Below are 24,842 nucleotides of genomic sequence, written 5' to 3' on the forward strand. Positions count from 1 at the left end.
CAGTTCTATCTGCTTTTTTGTATTCTATCTAGATTAGAAGAAGCAATAGAAAAAGGAGGTATTTTACTCAATGCTTGAAGTACTTCTTGCTGCAATTGCTTTGAAATGCAAATGGAAGAATAATCTTTTGCATCTTAAATGCCACTCATGTATATTTATTTCTGCTTTAGCAGTCTATAAAAGATAAACAGCTGTAGTGACTCAAGCACGAAAACTTTTTAAGAATAGTTCCTAATGCTAAAACTAGCACATTTCATTTTACAAAGAAACAGGGAAATAGAGGAGTATTTTAAGACTAGAGAAATAGTGTCAGAAAGAACAGACTATCTTTCTTTCTCAACAGGCCAGAGGCCTCACAGACAACTCTTATGGTTATATTTTAAAGGAATTTCCAGGGATCTAATCATAGGTGCTTCATTTGCCATCTTGTTTGGCTGTCTCCTCTAACAACCAATAAGTGCTAGAAATACCTACCCTCCTATGCAACTAAAATGCATAACCAAATATAGTCTTATATATGGGTTAAATTATCAATGGTAAAGGCTTTGCTATTTTGACTAACATTATATACTATCTGTTATGACATCTGATTTAACCCAGAAGCTAGAGGACTCCAAATCTAATCCTTCCCTTTCAGACATTCTAACAGCCACATGGAAGAAATGAGCAGGATTACAGTATATCTTGCCTACTTCCATGTCCTTCTGTGACACTCTGAAAAGAAGCCTATCCATAATCTCTGTAAGAGCAGAGGATTTTCTTTATTCAATTAGCAGCACCATTTCTGAAAGACTGGAGAAAGATTCCCATAGAGATAGCTGAAAAGAAAATGCACACATATATAACTTTGACTAACAAGATTGATCATAACATTAAGTAGATTGAAGCAAAAGCACAATTTGAGGAGAGAGGTATTATATTTGTTATTTTACTATTTTTCATAACTAACATTAATGTTCGCTAATGTATTTCAATATATAAGATTTGTCAGTTTTCCAGAAACCACATATTATATATTAACTTCATTAGAATGTGAGTACATACACAGTAGTACCATGTTTCCCCGAAAATAAGATACTGTCTTATATTTTTCTGAACCTGAAATAAGCACTTGGCCTTATTGCCATGCGCTCAAAAGCCTGATTGGGCTTATTATCAGGGGATGTTCGCAACGGGAGCACATGCACGCTTCTGCGCATAAGCTTCTGCGCATGCGCAGATCGTCAATTATGATGGGCGGGTGGGCGGAACCTCCAGCCGCTTTTACTATTGGTTCTAAAGAACAGGACAGAACCAGGAGAATCTTACATTTTATGATATTTTTTACTTAAATTACACATTTAAATCATTTCTTTTATCAAGTATTTTATCAGATATTCTAGAAGATATGTGTAGTGCAAATGAAGGAAATAGAAGATTTTAAGTTATATATAAGACAATACGCAGGTAGCTATAAGTTATAATTACATTTGATAATTAGTACAATTTTCAAATTATTACTGAAGCAATTGTTTTCAATACTGTAATAACAGAAATATCTATATTATTTTTAAAAATGATTTATGAACACTGGATCTAATAACTAATATCCTGTAAAATTTTCCTTTCTTTAGCTATAAAAACATTTTTTTTAGTTTTTTATATCCAGACATAAAGAATAAATTACACAACTGCATGAGTTCAATCTGGAAGAGCAAATTTTTCATGATTGATTTAGTGATTAGGTGCCATCAATTTTTTCTTGACTTAGGGACCACACAGATAGATGTGCTCCAGGATGATCTGTCTCCAACCTGGTCCTTCAGGTTCTCTCTACTGCTGCACCCATTACCACTATAGCTATAATAGAACATTTATAGTGGTCAGCCTTACTGGTCATCATTTTTTCTCTTTTCTTTCACCTTTGCAATAATTATAAACTTCTCCTGAAAGGTCTTTGCACAATATGTTCAAAGTATGGTAATTTGAATCTGGTGTTGTGCCTCAAATGAGAGCACCTGGCGGATTTGCTTGCTGGATCTTTTGTTTGTTTTGATTTGTTTCTTTGGCTATTCATGGTATTCTCAGAAGTGTTCTCCAACATGAAAGTTCAAAAGCATTAGTACTGTTTCTATCCTGCTTCTTCAAAGTCCAATTTTCTTTCTTTTTAAATTCTTTACTGATGTTTTAAAATATATATATATAAATGAGCAAAAAGAAAAAGGAAAAAGGAAAAGTCAGGAAAAATCAAGATAAAAGTACAAAAAGAAAAAAAATAAACAGAATAGAAAAATAATAATTTCATTGGTACACACGAGGTTAAAAATACATCAAACTCTTACTCCAAAATTCACAATACTCTATGTTAATTCCATAATCCCATATAAATTGGGATATAATCAAATCCCCAAATCAAATTTTCATTCTTTCGGTTTCAAAAACTCCAAAACTGGTGTCCATGTAGAAATAAAATTGGTCAAAGTCTTTAATCAAAGCTGTCAATTTTGCCATCTCTGCCAGTTCCACCAGCTTCACCATCCATTCTTCCATTATTGGCATTTGTAAGTCCATCTACTTTTATTCAAACATCGTTATCATACATAAAAATGAAGTTTTGACTTAATTCTCTCATAGTTAACCATGCTATAAACAATATTTTAATTGAATAATGATTATGAAGCATTCGTGTTAATTTTGGCTGGTAGATTAAAAATATTTTAGAGTTTATTCATGAAGATCAGTATGGATTTTTATCTAAAGGAATAATAAAAAACAGATATAATAGAATATTTAAAACAACATAATGAAAAACAAGCCAAGTTAATCTTAGATGCAGGTAAATCTTTTGATAATTTGAAAGCTTCCCCTTTTGTTTAAAGTTATGAAAGGTATGGACTGAATTTTATTCAAGGAATTACTTTTCATATAGATTGCTGTAATGCGTTCTGCATGTTACTGACTTTGAAATACTTAGTAGAAAATGTAGTAGTCTGCTGGTGACTGAAAGCTGCTTCATCCATGATGGTGAACCTATGGCATGGGTGCCAAAGGTGGCATGGGGAGCCATATCTGTGGGCACGTGAATGTTGCCCTATCTCAGCTCCAGTGCGCATGTGCGCACCGGCCAGCTAATTTTTGGGCCCTCCGGTCCCACCAGAAGTTGGGAAACAGGCCATTTCTGGCCTCCAGAGGGCCTCTAGGGGGATGGGGAAGGCCATTTTTGCCCTCCCCAGGCTCCAAGAAAGCCTCTGGAGCCTGGAGAGGGTGAAAAACAGGCCTACCTGGCTCACCGTGCCATCCCGTGCCAAAAGTGGGGGGAGTGCAGGGGGGTCGTGTGCACATATGCGGGATGCGGGGCACACTGAATTATGGGTGTGGGCACGTGCACGCGCGATCCCCCCACTCCCTCCACTTTAGACACGCGACGGCAAAAAGGTTAGTCATCACTGTGATACATACACATAACTCTGTTGCTACAGACTGTATTACTTGCCGATAGGCCTCCAGATACAATTCAAATAGAGGTGGTATTCAGCAGGTTCTGACCAATTCTGGAGAATTGGTAGCGGAAATTTTGAGTAGTTTGGAGAACCGGTAATAAATACCACCTCTGACTGGCCCTGCCCCATCTATTCTCTGCCTTCCGAGTCCCAGCTGATCGAGAGGAAATGAGGATTTTGCAGTATCCTTCCCCTGGAGTGGGGAGGGAATAAAGATTTGACAGTATCCTTCCCCTGGACTGGGGTGAGAATGGAGATGTTACAGTATCTGTTAGATCGGGCGAGTGAGGAGACAGCCCCAATGCCAAATGGGGAGGCATTGCAGACAAGGACAAGGGGAAGCAGTTCATTGTGTTGGATTAGGAGGCTGTCAGCTGAAAGAAGTCTTTTGACAACTGCAAATGCCACAGCTTCCGCCCTACCCCAAACCCACAGAGATTTTTTTGCCAATAGTTTGTGGAGTGGTTCGGCCACTATGGTTTTGTCCTTTAAAAACATAGAATAAAAGTTCAAAAGTCCCAGTAACATCTGCAGTTCCATCCAGGTCGTTGGGGTAGGTGCGTTGCGAATAGCCCGGATTTTGCTCTCTGTGGGATGGATACCAGCCCAATCGATCTTGTACTCTAGAAACTCAACTGTGGGTACAGCAATGTGGCATTTGTCCCTTTTAACTTGTAGCCCCGCGTTCCTGAATATAGTTAGCATTCCCCTCAAGCGATCCCGCAGCTGTTGTTCATCTGCTGCGGTAACTAAGACATCATGGAAATAGGGTACAACCCCCAGCAGTCCTTGCAGCAGGCATTCCATGACACTTTGAAACAGCCCAGGGGCAACACTAACCCCAAATTGTAGTCTGCACTTGAAGGCACCTCTATGTGTTACTATAGTCTGTGCTTCCGTGGTAGTGTCATCTACCGGCAGTTGCTGGTACGCCTGCGCAAGATTGAGTTTAGCAAAAACCTTGCCGGGGCCAAAGAATGGAGCAAGTGCTGCACAATGCAGACAGGGTAGGTGCTTTGCTGGAGGACTTTCTTTAGGGTACACTTATAGTTGGCACAGATGCGCATTGACCCATCAGATTTGAGAAGGGTGAATATTGGGGTCTCCCATTTTGCATGGTCGACCGGTACTAGTATGCCCTGACGTATGAACTTATCCAGCTCCTGGTCTATCTTAGGCATGAGCGCAAATGGCACTCTCCTCACCTTCATTCTAATGGGGGCTATATTAGGGTCCAGGTTAAAAGAAATAGGAGTCCCCACATACTTGCCAATGCAGTCATCAAAAACGTCCTTGAATTCATGGAGCAGGTCGTCCGTCAGGCCGCCATTGGTGGAGTGGATCCCGGTTACCCACATGCCCAGGGCTTTGAACCAGTCGAGTCCTAGGAGGCTCGGTAGATGTCCGCTGACCACGGTGATTGTCAGCCACTCGTTCATATGGCTGAATTTCACCTGGAACTTTCCACAGCGTTCAACAGGAATGCAATTTTCCTGGTAGTCGTTCAGCCTTAGACGCTGGTGCTTCAGCTGATGTTTCTTGATGTCTGGAATTGCCGCTTTTAGGTCGGCCCAGGACATGATGGTAATAGACTAGCCAGTGTCTATTTCCATTTGGCATGGTGATCCCTCAATTTTGACTATTACATGCAGCTTTTTCTCTGGGGACATTGTAGCTTGGCCAATGCGGGTCTGGAATGTCTCAAGGGTTTTGGAATAGATGCCTCATTTTTGTTGGATGTTTCCATCCTTATGAGGTCATGGCTGACCGGCCTGATTGGCGAATGCTCTCTGTTAGTGACTGGACGGTTGACTCGCCCTGCACACCCGTGCCAAATGTCCCTTTTTGTCACAATGCCTACAAATGGCATCTTTGAAATGGCAAGTCTGTCTCTGATGGAATCTCCCACAACTAGCACAACTCTCTTTCCGGCCATCATCATCTCTCTTCTTGCTGTCAGTTTTGAAGATGTCCTCATCACCTTCTTTATCGCTATCTGTCAGGGCTAATTCCCTGTGGATAGGGGTAGACTTTTGTGCCACCTGGGGTGGCACCGGTCGCTGCAGGGATTCTGCTGCCTTATTAGACGATTCATGCACTCTGGCTTTGTCTAGGGCAATGTGAAGGGTGAGGTTTGTCTTGGCCAGCAGTCACCTCTGGAGGCAAATGTCCCGGACTCCACAGATTAGTTGCTCTAGGAGAACATCATCTAGATCACGGTACTCGCAATGTGTGGCGGCCTTGTGTAGCGCTGCCATGTATGTATTTATCAACTCGCCGTCCCTCTGTAGTCTTTGCCGCAACTCATAGCGCTGAACTAATTTGGATGGCACAGAGGCATAGTGCGTCCATAACGTGGTCTGCAGCACCTGCCATGGTACAGACTACACCGGTGTTGGCTCTGACAGTGATTCGGCTGTGTCAAATACTTTGGGGCCCCAGTGGCTCAAAAAGAGGGTTTGCTTCCGATTGTTGGACAGCCCTTGGAGGTCATTTGCTTCGAGGAAGCATTCAAACCATGTCATGTATGATCCCCATTTCTCTTTTGCGGGATCGAATGGCATTGATGGTACGAAGGCGGAGTAAAAAAATTTGAATCCCACCACTGAATTCAAACTGTAGGTTTTGACTACTTCAAGATGGCTATATCATTCAATAATCTTGTCTTAGCAAGATTGTTGAAAGGTTCTTCAAAGGAAGATTTGAACGACAGTAACTTGTGTTTTTTGTTGCGTTATCAACCATTTGGAACAGCCTTCTACAGGAGATCTAGATCAGCAGCCCCCAACTTTTTGACACCAGGGACCAGTTTTGTGGAAGACGATTTTTCCATGGACTGGGGGGGAGGGAGATTTTGGTTTCACTTGCTCACCTGCAGCTCACCTCCAGCTGTGCAGCCTATTTCCTAACAGGCCTGCTCTAGATGACACATTTTCTCTTGAAGTCTGAAAAAAATTTCTGAAATTTTTTGCCAAGTATTTTTAGCCAATTAAAAAATTGGATAAAAATTTCTATTATATTTTTCTGCAAGTTCTTCTTTAGCTGTATAAATTATTTCATCTTTGTTCTGCGTGTCTTCCACTTCAAGTAATTTCAGATTTGACTTTTCTCTGGGATGTGTACAACTTCTAATACTAAATACTTTTGAGTAGGAGTATAACTATTATGATCTAATGGTATTTTATGAATAATCAAGACACACCTCATATTTTTCAGATGAGGATGTTATTACAGCACAGTGAAGTTATTATGGGCAAACTCCCTTCAACCTTGAATACTTGGATGCTGTCTTAATGGCATGAGCCATGGGGATTTCAGATTTTTTTCTAAAAAATTTGCAGTGTGAAAATTAAAACACAATAGAAGTAGAGATGAGCTGCTAAGAGAATGCATGACATTTACTTGCTGCAGTGGTGTGTGTGTGTGTGTGTGTGTGTGTCTGTTTTATCTACAAGGAATATATTAAGCTTCAGCCAGTAAAGCTTGCTGGAATTTCCAACAGATCTACATTTTCAACATTCATATTCACTCCCAAGATTAATTTGAAGTTATTATTTCTTTATCAATTAGAAGACACAATTTTGTGACCTAATATATAGGATTTCTTATGTGATCATTACAGATAATTATACAAAAGAAAATTTCTCAGAAAAACATCCTTTCAAATGTTCTGCATAATGAACTTGTTATAATGTCTCAGATCTTGGAGACGTATCTTCCGTGAAGATGAAATATCAAAAATAAAATAAATGAAGACTACAAATAACAATCTTTGATTTATTTATTTGTATTCCACCTTTATTATTTTTACAAATAACTCAAGGCGGTGAACTCATCCAACAGACCTTCCTCCTCCTATTTTTCCCACAACAGCAGCCTTATGAGATGCATTGGACTGAGAGAGAGCGATGGGCTCAAAGACACCTAAATGGCTTTCATGGCTTAGATCAACATCTGAGCTCTGAATCAAATGCAGAAAACTACTTCCAGATCATCATGGGGGGGGGGGCGAGGGGGGGGGAAGAAGAACCTGGTTGATATGTAGGTATTTATGTACATGTGCATATACAGTCAGGTCCAGAAATATTGGGACATCGACACAATTTTAACATCTTTGGCTCTATACACCACCACAATGGAGTTGGAATGAAACAAATACAATGTGGGTTAACTGCAGACTGTCAGCTTTAATTTGAGGGTATGTACATCCAACTCAGGTGAACGGTGTAGGACTTACAGCAGTTTGCATATGTGCCTCCCACTTGCTAAGGGACCAAAAGTAATGGGACAGAATAATAATCATAAATAAAACTTTCCCTTCTTAATACTTGGTTGCAAATCCTTTGCAGTCAATCACAGCCTGAAGTCTGGAACGCATAGACATCACCAGACGCTGGGTTTCATCCCTGGTGATGCTCTGCCAGGCCTCTACTGCAACTGTCTTCAGTTCCTGCTTGTTCTTGGGGCATTTTCCCTTCAGTTTTGTCTTCAGCAAGTGAAATGCATGCTCAATGGGATTCAGGTCAGGTGATTGACTTGGCCATTGCATAACATTCCACTTCTGTCCGTTCAAAAACTCTTTGGTTGCTTTTGCAGTATGCTTTGGGTCATTGTCCATCTGCACTGTGAAGCACCTTCCAATGAGTTCTGCAGCATTTGGCTGAATGTGAGCAGATAATATTGCCCAAAACACTTCAGAATTCATCCTGCTGCTTTTGTCAGCAGTCACATCATCAATAAATACAAGAGAACCAGTTCCATTGGCAGCCATACATGCCCACGCCATGACACTACCACCACCATGCTTCACTGATGAGGTGGTATGCTTAGGATCATGAGCAATTCCTTTCCTTCTCCATACTCTTCTCTTCCCATCACTCTGGTACAAGTTGATCTTGGTCTCATCTGTCCATAGGATCTTGTTCCAGAACTGTGAAGGCTTTGTTAGATGTTGTTTGGCAAACTCTAATCTGGCCTTCCTGTTTTTGAAGCTCACCAATGGTTTACATCTTGTGGTGAACCCTCTGTATTCATTCTGGTGAAGTCTTCTCTTGATTGTTGACTTTGACACACATACACCTACCTCCTGGAGAGTGTTCTTGATCTGGCCAACTGTTGTGAAGGGTGTTTTCTTCACCAGGGAAAGAATTCTTCGGTCATCCACCACACTTGTTTTCCATGGTCTCCCAGGTCTTTTGGTGTTGCTGAGCTCACCGGTGCATTCCTTCTTTTTGAGAATGTTTCAAATAGTTGTTTTGGCCATGCCTAATGTTCTTGCTATCTCTCTGATGGGTTTGTTTTGTTTCTTCAGCCTAATGATGGCTTGCTTCACTGATAGTGACAGCTCTTTGGATCTCATCTTGAGAGTTGACAGCAACAGATTCCAAATGCAAATAGCACACTTGAAATGAACTCTGGGCCTTTTATCTGCACATTGTAATTGGGGTAATGAGGGAATATCACACACCTGGCCATGGAACATCTGAGAAGCCAATTGTCCCATTACTTTTGGTCCCTTAACAAGTGGGAGGCACATATACAAACTGCTGTAAGTCCTACACCGTTCATCTGAGTTGGATGTACATACCCTCAAATTAAAGCTGAGAGTCTGCAGTTAATGCACATTGTGTTTGTTTCATTCCAACTCCATTGTGATGGTGTATAGAGCCAAAGATGTTAGAATTGTGTCGATGTCCCAATATTTCTGGACCTGACTGTATGTCTTTAGGTTGCTTGCTTCTATCTATCTATCCACACATTCATTCATTCATTCCTGGAGCACTAGCAATTTTTTTTGTTGTTGTCAAGAAAACTATCAACTTGTACTCAAGCTCAACATAAAGGAAATTTCACTTTGCTTTTTTTTTTCTGCCATGCCAAACCTTGTTGCTAAACCTTGCTTCTCTTGTTTAATTTCTATCCTTCTCATTTCAAAGTCCTTCTAGCTTTGTCAAACCCTGTTTCTTTTTTTTCTTTTTTCTTTTTAAGTATTTTTATTAAAGTTTTTTAAAAAAACAAACAAAAACAGATATTTACATCTTCTTCTTTTCAGCATCTTCGCATCAGTGATCCATATTTATATATTTTCTCTTTTTTCTCTTAATATATCTTTTATATATATATTTCTAGTATATAATATATATACCGTTATAATATATTCTATTATTCTAATTATTTTATTTACATTTGACATAAACATGTACCTAATTTCCTCTCCACAATTTTTATATCTTCCCATTTATTTCTATATTTCTCCACCTAATTTAACCATTATTTAGTCTTCTTTTGTCCCCCTTTTTCCCCCCTTTCCTCCAACCATTTATACCATTTCTCCCAGACTAAGTAATATTCTGTTTCACCTTTTTCTTGTATCTCCTTTGTGAGCTTATCCATTTCCGTACACTCCATAATTTTTCTAATCACATTGTCTTCTGATGGTATGTCATTGTTTTTCCAGTTTTGGGCGAAAACTATTTGTGCTGCTGTAATTATGTGAATGATTAAGTATCTTATTTCTTTTTCATATGACCCAGTAATTATTCCCAGTAGGAAAGTTTCTGGCCTCATTTCTATTTGTTGATTTATAATTTCTTCTATTTGTGTTTTAATTATTTGCCAAAATTGTTTTGCCTTATGGCAAGACCACCACATGTGATAATAAATTCCTTTTTGGTGTTTACATTTCCAACATAACGGAGAGGTATTTGGAAACATCTTTGCCAGTCTGTTTCTAAAGCCAGGTATTTCTGTCTGCCTCCATCTTCTTTCCTCTACCCTGCAAAGCTTTCCTTCCAGGAATTCTGCCGAATTGTAACTCCCCCATTATGCTACCCTGCTGCTGGAGCTGTTACATAGATCTGCTGTTTAATGCTCTTGGGCCTGCTGATTAGTTTACATTAGGGAATATAAAATCTCAGGCAGCAGAACAATAGGTAGATCTCTAATTAAGGAAGGAAAGTATGAACTTTATTGATCAATGAATTATTGACCAATAAACTGATCAAATGTTTTATGAAAGCAATACGTATATAACAAATGAACAATGAAGTAATATATTTTAGTTAAAATTAGTGTAGATTTATTTCTATTTGTTTTCATATTTTAATATGAAATGAAACAGGAATCCATTAGTTAACACCACCAATTTTGTATCCTGGGTTTTAAAAACGTTCAGAAACTAAAATCTAACATGAATGTTGTTTGTCTCAATTCTAATTCAAAGTTATTAGAATTTATAGTCACAAAGATGCTAACTTTTACATGATAAATTGTTATGAAGTATGCAATATTTATCATTTTAACAATCTGGGAAACCTTCCAAATTTATTTATTTTTCAACCGCTATCAAACTAGAGGAAGAACCTAAAGCAAAGACCATTTGTTTTGCATAGCTTTTCCCAATTCAGTGTTTTCATAAATATTAGATATCAAATCTCATAATTTCCAGCCAATTTGGCTAAAGGCAAAAGAAAAATTAAAGCACAATGGAACTAGAAAAGAAAGAATCTGTATTTATGCTGAGATTATGATGATGCTGAAAAAATAATTTTATGACCAATACTCACATTTACCAGCTTTGCAGCATTACATAGCCATATGATCATCATTACAATCAGTATATATCCTATGTTTGACCTGTTTTTTCTTTTTTCTTTTTAGAATGTACAAGATTGGAGGGGAAGGGATTACAAGAAAGTAAGAAGGTACACAATGGTGAATTCACATTGAAAGGAATGCAGTTCAGTAATGCCAGCAGTTCCGAGCATTCTCAAGGCTAGGAGCCATGAGCATATGACACAAATAGACTAATTTATTCTTCATTGTATGCCTGTTCACTCTCTTGTAATCCCTTCCTCTCCAATTTCTCCACTGACGGGGGAGGGGGAGGAAGAGAGAAAAAATAGGTCATGAAGTCACTTGTTTTTCCTTTTTCCTTTCCTCACAGAGCCAAGAGATTGCTTAAATAAACAAACATGGGAGGAAAGGAAAAAAATCAAACCATCTCTGTCGCAATTTATCCTGTGCCTGATTTATTTCCCGAACCCCGTCCTCTACCTTCTCCTCACAGAGCAGAGAGTTTGGAGAGGGAGGGATTACAAGACAGTAAGCAGATACACAATGGGGAATTCAGTGTCTGTATGCATAATGGACTTTATGTTGCTAGTGCCATTGTATTCCTTTTAATATGTATTTGCATTTATGTGCCTCCTTACTGTCTTGTAATCCCTCCAATGAATGTAAATATAAACATAATTCCCTTCTGGCAAATTATCCCAATACTAGGGTGAACATTCCAAAAGGTGGGGGGAATGATCAGGAAAATAAATAAAAGCCGGAGGTGCAAAAACAGGCAGCCGCTGTAATCTGGCTATCCCAGCACATGGTGACCATTCCAAAGGACAGGGAAATGGTGAAAAGGAAAACACATATTCTGGATTTTCCACTTAGCGACTTCTTCACTTAACAACAGAACTGCGGGTCTCAATTGTGGTCACTAAAGAAGGACTACCTGAACTTAGGTTGCATATTTTATGATCGTAGAGTCTATCAGATCATACAGCTCAATCTGTAATATTTTGAATTATTTCTCCCAAAAGGCAATGCACTGTCATTGTTCTGGCTTCTAGCACATTGCACACAGCTAGTAGTTGCAGTGCTGGCAATTTTTATGCACTCCGTTGCTGGCCTTCCACTTTGGTGTTGTTGTAAACATTGTTAAATGTAGATTATACAGTATATAATGAGTTTTTGAATGTTTTCTATTTTTATGTAGGGGCTCCCTGAGACTTCAAAATTATTTCAAGTGTTCTTCTAGGGTGAAAAGGTTGAGAAAGGCTGATTTGGAAGATTAAATTTGGAGGATTATATTAATGTGTGATGGATAAATCCCCATCAGTTCTGAAAAGCAGTATGTTTATAAAATGATTCCTGCTCTAAGTTTATGTATTTGAAACCTGTTGCATAAATTTTAAGTTCTTTTTGTCTAAGACATCAGGGCAAAGAAACACATACATTTATAAAAACAATAAAACTTTATAATGTTAACATATACTATACTTCTAGTTATAAACTCGTAGATTTATTATTTTAAATAATCCCATAGTTTTTCAAGATTTTATGAATGTTTTACATGCAGGGTAACATTTTTTTATGATAATTCAAAATTCAAAAAGATTTTCTTAAACAATACACCAGACCTATGTAAATAATTTGGTCAATCTAAATTACAGATAAATTATGCAAAATTGTGTGGACGTCTGACTCCTTTCTCATAACTCAATATGTATTGTTATATAAAGCACTGCTGCATTAAATAGTTTTTAGCATGGTTAATTATGAGATGAATTAATTCAACTTTTTTATAAAATAAAAAAAGTTTGTTCTCTACTATTGTCCCATCAATGATAGAAGTGGTAATGAAATAAGGGGCAGTCATCTGCTGCATTACTATAAGGACAACAGCTTAAAACATGTATTATAAGTAGCTGACCTATCTACTTAATATAGATCTACTGTGATGTAAGTTCAATGGAACTTGCTCCAAGGTAAATGTTTAGGATTATACTGTATGATTGTTTCATTTCTCCCCATTACAACCTGGAGGAGATAGTCATATTGATGATTAAGCTTCAGGCTACATTGTTTACAAATACTGCCAGAGGCAATTACCTGCAGCAGCCCATCAGTTTGCCAGAAGACTTTTTCTTATCTATTAATCTGTAGTAAAACAGCATATTCTAAAGAGAGAATTATGTTATTATAGCTTTTTGAATCCCTAACTATTAGCCTACTAATTGGGTAGATACTGTTCAAATCTCTGACCCTTGCTACCTCACAAATTTCAGTGTTTCTATTGGATGGCCACAATATTTGTAGGGGATGAGTAGATGAATATATATTGGTTGGGGTGGTGGTGGCAAAAAAACTATTACAATAAGTTTTAAATTTAAAAAAACTCTCTCATGAAAACATGGCAGTGAAGTGGACTGACACAAGAAAGGGGCTTTTAAAAGTCAAAAATTGACTCAGTGATCAGAATCCACATTTCCCTATAAGTCTGTTCTCTATCTTATTAATGCTGTTAATGCTAAACTGGCCAAAATAAAAAAAATTATGATGTATGAATGAGGATAATGAACTTGTACACAGGATAGAGACCTGGAAAGTTGGCTACAACGAATGAAAGCAAATATACATATTCCAGGATAATGTTGCAGGATTCAATCTGGGTCAGTCACTGGGTCAAGATGTTTAGTCTTCCAAGTTTTCGGACTCATGCTGGAGCCCATTCCTAAGGGAACTTTTCTCTCACGAGAATTTAGTTTACTTTATTGTCATTGCACCTCGTACAACGAAATTAAATGCTATCATCAGTGTACATCATACATAAGAAAACTATAAAAATAAAACAAAAATACACATCCTTCACATTCTATACAATTGAATTGAAAACCCCTGATACTGCATTAATATTACACTATACAGTAGGATTCAATATAGTTACTGCTCTGCAATAGAAGCTGTTTTTCAGTCTATTTGTCCTTGTTTTTATTGTCCTGTACCGTCTGCCAGTTGGTAATAGTTCAAAAAAAGGGTGCCCAGGATGAGATGGATCTTTAAGAATGTTTTGAACTTTCTTCAGGCAGCGAGAGCTATAAAGCTCTTCCAAGGAGGGGAGAGGACAACCAATGATCCTCTGAGCAATGATGATAACCCTCTAGAGTGCTGTTCTATCTGTGACTGTGCAATTAGCAAATCATACACAGGTGCAGTAAGTTAAAATACTCTCTATAGTGCAGCGGTAGAAGGTCACCAGCAATTTTTCCTGAAAAGTCTCAGGTAGTATAATCTCTGCTGGGCCATTTTGACCAGTGCTGCAATGTGAACGCCCCAGGTCAGGTCCTCTTTTATGATAACACCCAAAAACTTAAAACTGGCCACTTGCTCAAATGTCTCCATTGATAACCAAGGGCTGGATGTGTGATCTATTTCTTCTGTAGTCCACTATAAGCACCTTGGTCTTACTGGTGTTAAGGACCAAGTCTCCACACCATGAAAGCAACCAGTCCACCTCATCTTGATAGGCAGACTCATCCCACCTGGAGATGAGTCCCACCACTGTTGCAAATTTAATAATAGTATTACTGGTGTGAGGGGAAATGCAGTCTTGTACATAAAGAGTATAGAGTAAGGGACTCAACACACAATCTATGGTATACCAGCATTAAGAATAAGGGCCAAGGAGGTATGATTACCTAATCTGACCCTCTGAGAGCAGCCAGACAGGAAATCCATAATCCAAAGGCAGATGGAATAAGAATTTGTTCTGTATGCAAACTAGTGTTTAGCAAATATATGCGGAAGACCAGAAGTGATGTGCCGACAGACCAATTTCTCAAAGCACTTCATGATAATAGGAGTGAGTGCCACTGGTCTATAATCATTGAGGTTATTGTTAGGGAACTTCTTTGGCAGCGGAACAATGGTGGAAGCCTTCGAACAAGATGGAATAGTGGACTGGGATAAAGACAGGTTGAAGATCCTGGTAAAGACTCCAGCCAAATGATCAGCACAGTCTCTAAGCACTCGGCCAGAGATACTGTCAGGACCGTCAACCTTTCTAGGGTCCACAGCCCTCAAAATGCTCCTTACCTCCTGTTCCTCCATAAGGAGGTGGGGGCTACAATGGGCCGATAGCTGTATTTTAGCTGTCTCTGATGTCTCCAAAGCGAGCAAAGAAATAATTCAGCTCCTCTGCCAACGAAGCATCCCCCTCAGCAGGGATGACATTGGTCGGTTGATGGTTTGTTGATTTGTTGAATCTCAAAATGTGTGTTTTGGGCTATTTTATGTGTAGTATTTATGTGGTGTCTGATTGTGTGTGGCTTTTTGGTTGTGAATTAGAATGTTGATGGCCAGTTATTAAGTCATTGGCTGTTATTTCCTTGTGCTGCCAAGTCCTCTGGCTCTTAAGTATCTGGTAAGCTAGTGGTAAATCAGCACTCCTGTTGATTGACAAGGGGGGCCTTTCCCATGCTTCAATCATTTCCCTGGCTATTTTTGTATCGCTCAACCAACAATCTTAGTAGCTGCAAAATTGAATGTATGTTCATTGTAATGGGAGACTACCAATGAGTTCATGTCGGCTTGTCTGACTGCTCACTTGTGTTCTTGTGATCTGGTGATTAGCTTCTAGTGGTTAGTTGGCTACAAGATTAACCCTGCTGCGCCTATCAGATCTCAGTACAGCATAAGCATGAACTGAAGAGGTAAGTTGAACATTCCATTGTCTTCATAAAGCCAGATATATTTTAAGATTTTAGGATATGTACCTTATATTGTGTCATAGAGACAGAATGGAGGGTTTGCTGGTATATAATCTACTTTATTGCCCAGTCAGTCAGTCATCTTCCTGAGCTAGTAGAATGATTCAGGGGCAGTGCCAGAAAGCCTAAGGGACTTTCTGGAAGCTTTACCATTCATATCAAATCTGCTTCATCATTGGAATTTTAAAGGTACTATTTGCCTGTGATTTGCAACTTCCTTCCACCTTTACCACTGACTGCAGGGATTGCTGTCAATAAACAACATGATTATGCTTTACAATTGCATTGTTTAATGATAGAAATTGTGGTTCCAACTGCCATTGTAATTCAAGGACTACCTGTAGAATAGCAAATACCATTTAGACCTATATACCACTGCACAGCCCATTCTAAGTGGTTTACAGAGTCAGCATCTTGCCCCCACCAATCTGGCTCCCCATTTTACTGACCTCAGAAGGATGGAAGGCTGAGTCAATCTTGAGCTGCTCAGAATCGAACTCCTGGAGTGAGCAGTGAGTTAGCCTGCAGTGCTGCATTCTAACCACTGCGCCACCACGGCTCTATGTACCAGAACATAGAACTGATAGGATACCTTTAGGAGGTAGCAAATGCTCACTGCTGTGATTGTGACATTCTGTATAACTATTATGCTTTACAGCTTCATCATTCTTTATAACTATATTCTTAAGGAAGGCACTTCAAAAAATTGTTAACTATGTAACTTAATATTTATTTGATGCCTGTGAATCAATGCAAAGAATGAATGTCATGGTTCATAAACTTGTTATTCCCTTACTTGTTTCAAATAATAGCTCAGAAAATATCAAGTGATGGGACCATGTTGCACACAGCTGACATAAATCTTCATTAACTGGTTGGTACCATGGTATAACTGCCCTTCTTTTGTAGCAACACTACAATATCACAGACAGTTCTAAAAGAAAACCACAATCAGGGCTTTGTGAAGCATCTTGATGCTAAAGATTGCTTTTCCTGTTTTGTATTTGTATTTTCTTCACATGTTTAGTATCATTAGGATAAAGATGAGCAGAGTTTTAAATTTCTTAATATGGGCATGTATTTCAAGGAACAAAATTTATTACAATAAATGTTTTGAATTATATAACTGCTTTTCCACTTCTATATTTGTACTATGTAAAACATGCATAAAAGAGGTTATGGCATTTCTAACTACAGAAATAAATCTAGCTTTTATGTTACTTGCTTAATGATCCTTTTACTTTCATAAGGCCCACAAAACAAAAAGAGTACCATCAGCTGTTCACTATAGTTGTTGCCCAGAAAATAAATCCCTCTTTCTATCGAGGGCAGTACTGTTGTAGAGACAAAATGTAAGGAGGATTAAAAATAGAGTGGCAGCTGCAGAATGACTTGACATAACGCTGTAAAACAAGTTAGTAAGAAATGAATGAGATCTGAAAAACATTTAACATACAAAAATGTTACAGTATCTTGCTAAAAACTAATGGTTGGAATAGTTTTAGTGGTGCAGAACTATGTAACTATGGCCTAATTATACAACGTAAGGAACAGATTCTTGCCATCATTTTCTTTCCAGCATACAATAACATGAACATCTGGAGAGCATTATATTAGGGAAAAGTGGAGTATATCAACAACTAATCTTTCAAAATGTTGCATTTTCAGATCAGTTGAAAATCCAAAAAAAAAAATTATAACTAAAGCATATAAAGAAGTTACATAAAAATGGATTCCGTTAAGATCACAGAGGAATTTGTTGTCATGCTCTGTTGAGTTGTAGCCAATTCTTGGTGACCCCATGGATAAAACCTTCCTAAGCCATCCTTTATCTCACACATTATACAATTCTCACACATTATGCTACTGGTATTCTGCCTATGCCCTCACGCAGTTAGTCTCTTCTTTAATTTCACAAAATATGGACAAACTTAACCATAGTTTCAACTGGGAAACTGTGACATCCTAAAGCAGGGGTGTCAAACTCGTGGGCCGCAGGCCGGATCCGTCACAAGCTGGCCACCCCTACCCCCGTTTTAGCAAAAGGAAAAAAAGTTGCAATACATCACATGATGACAATGTGATGTTGCAAGTTTGACACCCCTGTCCTAAACCAATCCAAGTCCAAAAACATAAAGAATTTCTGGAAGCCTGGCACTCTTGACAAATTGGTGATCGATAGACACATAGACATAAATAACATTTACATACTATACAAAAAGAGACAATCAGCAAGACAATGAACAAAAAGACCAAAACTCCTCCCCACCAGCAATCAATACCCAGATGATCAACACCAAGATTAACATCAGACCAACAATCAACAAGTAAGTAAACAATACTTCAATCAAGGAACTGCCAATCAAACTAACAATCAACAATACTCCAAGACCACTCCCACCAACACTCACAGGGCAAGCCACAGAAATATAAATTAAGAGCAAATCCCATTCCTTACTAGCACTGATGATGTTACCTTTTTTGGGCAAGAAAACATCCAAGCTCGGAGAACACCAACAACCACACATTTCAACCCTGAACTACAAATGTTCTCCTTTATCAGTCTGATGTGTATTTCTGTGATTAGTAGTTGGTGGCCTGATCCATAGTCATCAAATTTAAATGTTTCATACCAATTTATTCTTTAAATGATCCATGTCTGTAGTTTGTCATCTTGATGTATGTATTACTATAGGATCTAAATTGCTGTTTATTTATTTATCAAATTTAGAAACTGCCCATATCCCTCACATTGTAAGCAATGATGAACGTTATGACAGCTTTTCACTTTATTTCTAATTCCCAAAGTAACACTGTTGGCACTTACCTCTTTCAATTTATCTAGCTCATTTTGCAATGCCTGTTTGGATATATCCACCTCAATGATTTGTTGACGAAGAACTTCATTTTCATCCTCTGCTTTAGCACGCTTTTCCTCCACATTTTCCAGTTCATGGTGCAGCCTGACAGATACATCTTTGGCTACCTGTTTTTTAAAAAGCACACAAACATACTTAATAATTTAAAAAGAATAGACAACTCAACAGATTACATTAATTAAGAATAGTTAAAGAAGTAAGGGTTGCTGATCCCCTCTCCTTCTACAGTCCATATTATCTAAATGATTGCTTGAATCTACAAAGCACTGTGGAATTAGTACATAGTCATGGAAAAATATCAACAAATACGTGTTTTCTCTCTTCCACTGGTTGAAGTGTTATGAAAGGAACAAGTGTTCTTCCTGGTAAAGGAAAAACTCTTTCAAATCCAATATAAGAAAATAGAGATCATAACAAATATGGCCAATTATAATATATTTCTTTCTCCAAAATGTCCCATAAAAACTTTTAAATAAATCCATCTATTATCCGGATGATTTATATGTTATTTCAATTCTTTAAATGTTTCATTCTGATATGAAAAATGAAAAGTGAAAAATGCTAACTATAAAAATATAATTATGTACTAATAATCATATTATTAGTAATAGTAGTAGTAGTAATATATTAGCATTAAACAAATTTAAACACTTGAAGATCAGTATTATCCACAATATTCTTAAATTAATTATCCCACAATATTTTTAAGTTAATGTAAACTACAAGGTTAAAGTTCTTGAGGTATTAAAAATCAATTAATATCATATTTAGTATAACATAATAAATCATACAAAATTTGATTTCCCATTTTTTCAATTAAGAAAATATTTGCATTATTATAGATAAAGTACCTATTACAGTATAGTAGAAAGGAACCTTGCTATATATATGTAGTCTTTTGTTCTTCTCATAATGCTTATTCAGCACAATTTGGAGCAATAAAAAAGTATTTATTCAAGCAGTGAAAACTAGGTCCAGTTCTGAACCATTTTATAACACAGTCCTTCAAAATGCACATAATGCAAAAATATTTCAATGCTGCTTCACAGGAACATTTCCCTAAGATTAGAAAGGTAGCATCTCATTTGAGAATGTTTCTAAGTTTTAAAGTACAATTATACAATATTAAAACATGCCCTTTTACATTATTTATTTTATATATTTCCATATCTCTTTAAGTATCTCAAAACAATTTATCATAAAATTATTAAAATATATATTTTAAAAACATATTTAAAATATTTATTAAAAAGTGAACAAAAAGGAAAGAAAAGCACAGAACTATTTATCCAACATTCATAAAAGAAAAATCTAGGCAAAGAGACTGATCTTCAACTGAATATAAACATGTAATATTTGGTGCCTTACAAAACTTTGATGAGGAAGGAGAATATTGAAGAGTATAGGTACCACCATAGAAAAGGCTTGTGCGTAACTGTAATGTGTCTGAGAACATGTAGCAGGCTTTCCTCAGATAAATTTAGCAATAGACCAGACCCGTTAATTATTATGTTCTCAGTGGGGTTGTTGTTATGGGAAAACAGGAGAGAAGAGCATTATGATATTATAATTCAAGCAATACTGTCTTGAATTGTGCAAGCTAAAGGCAGAATATAATTCTAAGAAATGACTACATGAATTAAGTTATATCAATATATGAAGACCTAGTTTAAACCTGGCTTGGTAACATAGTTATCAAGTGGTCCAAAACAAATTGAACCAAGTATACTGACAGGTACCTCAGTCAGCTACTTCACTGTTGTATTCTAGACAAGCTACTGTTTCCAAAAGGGATATAAGTTTCCCATACCGAACACATTATAGTTATTAAAATGTGAGATGACCAATGGGTTAAACAATTTTAGCTTGGTTGCTCTATACATGAAATAGCATACCTACTATAAGTAAGACATTTTTGGCCATAGGGGTCACTTGGATATCTATGTATTCTTTCAGAGTTATGAGATTGGGGTGGTATAGAAATCAAGTTAATAAATAAATTGACTTATTTACAACACAAAGAACTCTTTGATTCCCATATATAAAATGTAATTCCCTTTTCTAGTTCTGAAATGTCAAGACGACGTACATTTTGCAATTAAGGAGAAGACTTTATTTGTGACTTAGATACCACTAGGTCTAAGTTCTTCACCCACCTTGAGATCTTGTTCTAAGCTTCTGATTAGTTCTCCATCCACCTGACCTGTCTGTGCAACTTTCAAGCTTTTCTGTTCAGCTTTCCTGAGACGATACTGCAAGATACGGCAGTTCTTGTTTGCACGATCCAGCTCTCGTCGAAGTTCTTGTAGTTGGTAAACATCTTCTTCAAGATAGCTGTCACGCATCTCTTCCATTTCAGCCCGGAGTTCATCCAGTTCATCCTGTCATAACCCAAAACAGTGAGAGAAATCTATAGGGTTGCTTAGTCCCCGCTGAAAGTCATGCGTTTTTTGTTAGATTTGTATTGTAACACCTAGCATTTATCGCTGCTGCTCTATCTCTATTTACTGTGCAGATTGTAGGAAAAATCCTGTTGAAATTATATTAAAAGCATGTTGAAACAATTTATCCCTCTTAAGAAATAATGAAAACAACAACTCTATACACCAGAGGAGAAGTGTCAAACATGCCGGCTGCACGTGGCCCACAAAAGAGTGTGGGCTGAACCAGATTAAAATGCAGCTGGGTAATATTTAAGAAAACACACAAAAAAAACCCCAACAAAATATAAACATTGCATTTTAAAATTAAATAATTAATTTAGTCACCAATCACCAAAACTGTGGGCTTGCAACTTGCCAGAAGTCCTGCACGAGCTCCCTGCCTCAGCTTAACAGCAGCAGCAAAGATTGTTGCTGTAGCTCAGGGTGAGAAGGAGACCATGACAGGAGTTCCCTCTCAGTCTGCTCTGCAGCAACCTCAGGCACCCTTCACTGCTGCAATTAGGCTGAGGCAGATAGATTGTGCTTTTCCCTGGACAGCAGTAGCCAATCAGTCTTGAACTAGTAACTGACCCGCTCCAGACCTCAGAGTCCCCAGGGCGTGAAAGCAGATTGAATTAATTTCTCTACTCCCTTCAAAAAAACGTTCAATTAGTATCTCTTCAGGCTGCATGACATCCATGTTCAAAATTTCAATTTTTAAATTAATAATAATTAAAATTTAATCAAGTTTAGAATACACCCAGAGAGGAAGGAAAGAATGGGGAAAAATGAAAGAGAAGGATGATCCAAATGCTTTTTGTATAATGTTTTCCTTTTTATTTTTCTTTCCATTACTATACCAAATTCCAGAAGGAAGGGAGGGAGGGAGGAAGGATTAAATGCCTAGAAAATATTGATTGCAGTTATAAGTGACTAAGACTTTATATTATAATCTGTGGACATGTACATTTGGTGCAGTAGTTAAAGTGTTAGATTAGAAACTTGGAGATGATGAGTTTTAGTCCTGCCTTTGGGCGATCTTAGGGCAGTTACTTTTCTCATCCTTGGGAAGAAAAGAACTCCCAAGTCACTTCTGAAATATGCTGTCAAGAAAAGTGCAGGAAGCAGCTCCAGAAGTCCAAAATGACTTGAAAGAAAAAGTTTCCAGCATATATGTCATATACTATAATACTTTCTACGTTTTGTACTTTAACTAAGAAATATATCAACATTTAAATACTGTATGTCATTATTATACATATTTGAAATTTACTCTTTGCACTGTATTCTTGTACTGTGGTGTACAAACTTGTACTTGGTTTAGAAAAAGCTGCACAAAACATTTTTTCCACATATGAGATGTCAGAAAGTAGAAGGAACATAGCAGGGAGGTGATAAGTGGAAGTAGGAGGTGTGAAAGCGATTTGTGTGATAATTTGGCAGTAGGCCAGGAAGAAGCTCAGAATGGAGTGGGAAAGATTCCACTCCACACACACAAATATTGAATATAAATTATCAAATTTTTAATAATGTCTCTTTTATATGTATTAATTAAATGTATTTTCTATCTAGTTGTTGTCTTGATGCAAGAAAGAAAGAAAGAAAGAAAGAAAGAAAGAAAGAAAGAAAGAAAGAAAGAAAGAAAGAAAGGTGATTTTCAAAGTCAATATGCAACCTCGAGGGATCCTTATGTATGTTTAATAGTCAGTATTTCTGACACTATTGGCTCAGAGTATTCTAAGAAAAATACTGACTGATTATATGTCATCGAGTCAGTGTCAACTCTTATTGGCCACACATAGATTTGTCCCTAACTTGATCCTTAGATCTTCCAATCGTACACATACAGCCAGTGTAACAGAGTCTATTCACCTTACTATTAGTTATCCTCTTTCTCTTTCCTTCCAACTTTCTCATCATTAGAGCCTTTTCCAGAGAGCTAGGTCTTTGCATAATGTGTCTGAAGTAGGATAATTTAAACAGTCATGCGTGCTTCAAGTGAGAATTGCCTGGCTTGATTTGTGCAATGATCCATTTGTACAATGTTTGATTTATTGGCTTATCAATGAGGTTCAGGATTTCAAAGTGATTCCTCATGTTCTCTTTGAAAATGATGGGTATATATTCAAAATCATATCATGGAAACTGGTTGGCTTTCTTCCATTTCTTTAATTTGGATCTTGCACATATGCAGTTCATGATCTGTTCCATAGACAGCATCCGCCCATGCCTTTGATGCTATAACTGAGCCTTTCCATCTCTTTTAGTAATAATAAAAATGATAAAATCAACTTGATAATTAAGCAAAGCAGTAACTAAATGAAACAGCAACTTTGCTTATTATCTTACTTCAACTTTCCTTTCCTTTTAAGACCTGTGAAGGAGGTAAATATGAGAATTGGGGGTAAAGTTACTTTTTCATCAGTTAAACTGTGAACAGTCACTAAATGAGGCAGTCACTAAATGAGGATTACCTGTATAACCAAATTGATTTCTATATACTCTATCAAATGGCCTTATATAGAGGTATCATTTTAGTTATTTGAAGAAAGTGTTAACTATGAAAAAAAATTTGAATGGCCAAAATTAATTAAGTCGATCTCCTGTTTTATTTCAGATTTTTGAGCCATGCAATCCAACTACATTTTCCCTTTCAATGTTTCCAACTTTGGCATTGCAGTCTCCAATCACAAGCAACATATTTTGCTTCCATGTTCTGGCATTTTCAAGTTGAATTTGATCATCAAACTCATCAAACTCCTTTTCTTTTGCATCAGTGATTAGAGCATAAACGTGGATTGTCTTATTAAAGAACTGTCCACAAACTCTGATTCTATTTAGTCACTGATTGCATTGTAGCCAAGAACTGATCCTCCTAGATATTTCTTAATTACAAAAGCAACCATGTTCTTTCTTTTCTGTGTCCTGAATAATAAACAGTGTCAGATCTTCTGACTACATCTAATCCCATCCAATCTCAATTTGCCAAAATCTAAACAACCTGTAGTCATTTCATTTCATGTTTCATTGTGTTGAGCTTTCTTCTGTCCCTGTTTCTTATATTCCATAATTCCACCGTAATTCTCACTTTACAGAAGAAATATACAGTATATCCATGGAAAATATGGTAGCATTTCCAAACTGAAAACAAGTACTATTTCATTGTTGTTTTAGTTTTTACTAACTCACACGTATGTACATACATAAACACAGGCATATATATTTATGAATAAAAAAAATACTTAAGGTAAGATTGAACTGTAGGGTATTTCAGCAAGGCACGCTACACTAGACTGTCCTGTATACCCTAACAAAGTAGAATTTAATATATGTTATGGGCTTTTGGGATGAGTCAGACTTTGAATTGTAAAAAAAGGAGCCAGTGGGATTTCAGTTATCTGCAGATGAGGCTCAGAAATAGAAAAACATGCTGGAGGATGAGCCTGGCTTTCTGGAGCAGTCAGACAACCAGCTACCATTACAGAAGCACAGTAGCAGGTTGAATCAACTAATTCAGAGACTGAGCAGGAAGAGATACTTCTGCACATGCAGAAAGATCAAGTAAATAGAACAATATTCAATAGGCTGCTTGAAAGAAACAGCAGTGATTCAGGAAAATAAGCATATCTGAGACAGATTTCTGTTGGCAAACAGAATAAGACCCCCCGTAAGGTTCTTGCAAATAATAGTCCTATAAGCCTGAAGTCTGTTTACCCTCGTTTTAGTAAACATGTC

At 37.3% G+C, this 24,842-nt stretch overlaps 1 protein-coding gene across 2 annotated transcripts in view; it reads right to left on the reverse strand.

Annotated features, from left to right (window-relative positions):
• MTCL1 (microtubule crosslinking factor 1) overlaps positions 1–24,842 on the reverse strand; it is a 101,484-nt gene that overhangs the window by 60,304 nt on the left and 16,338 nt on the right. For both annotated transcript variants that reach the window (XM_034429477.3, XM_034429478.3), the window contains exons 2-3: positions 20,841–21,065; positions 18,633–18,791 (exon numbers count right to left, since the gene is read on the reverse strand). In XM_034429477.3, coding sequence (XP_034285368.2) covers positions 18,633–18,791; positions 20,841–21,065 — 384 coding nt within the window. The remainder of the gene's footprint in view (positions 1–18,632; positions 18,792–20,840; positions 21,066–24,842) is intronic.

The sequence above is a fragment of the Pantherophis guttatus genome, chromosome 3, assembly GCF_059756535.1.
Source record: "Pantherophis guttatus breed Tessera chromosome 3, ASM5975653v1, whole genome shotgun sequence".
Classification (NCBI taxonomy): domain Eukaryota; kingdom Metazoa; phylum Chordata; class Lepidosauria; order Squamata; family Colubridae; genus Pantherophis; species Pantherophis guttatus.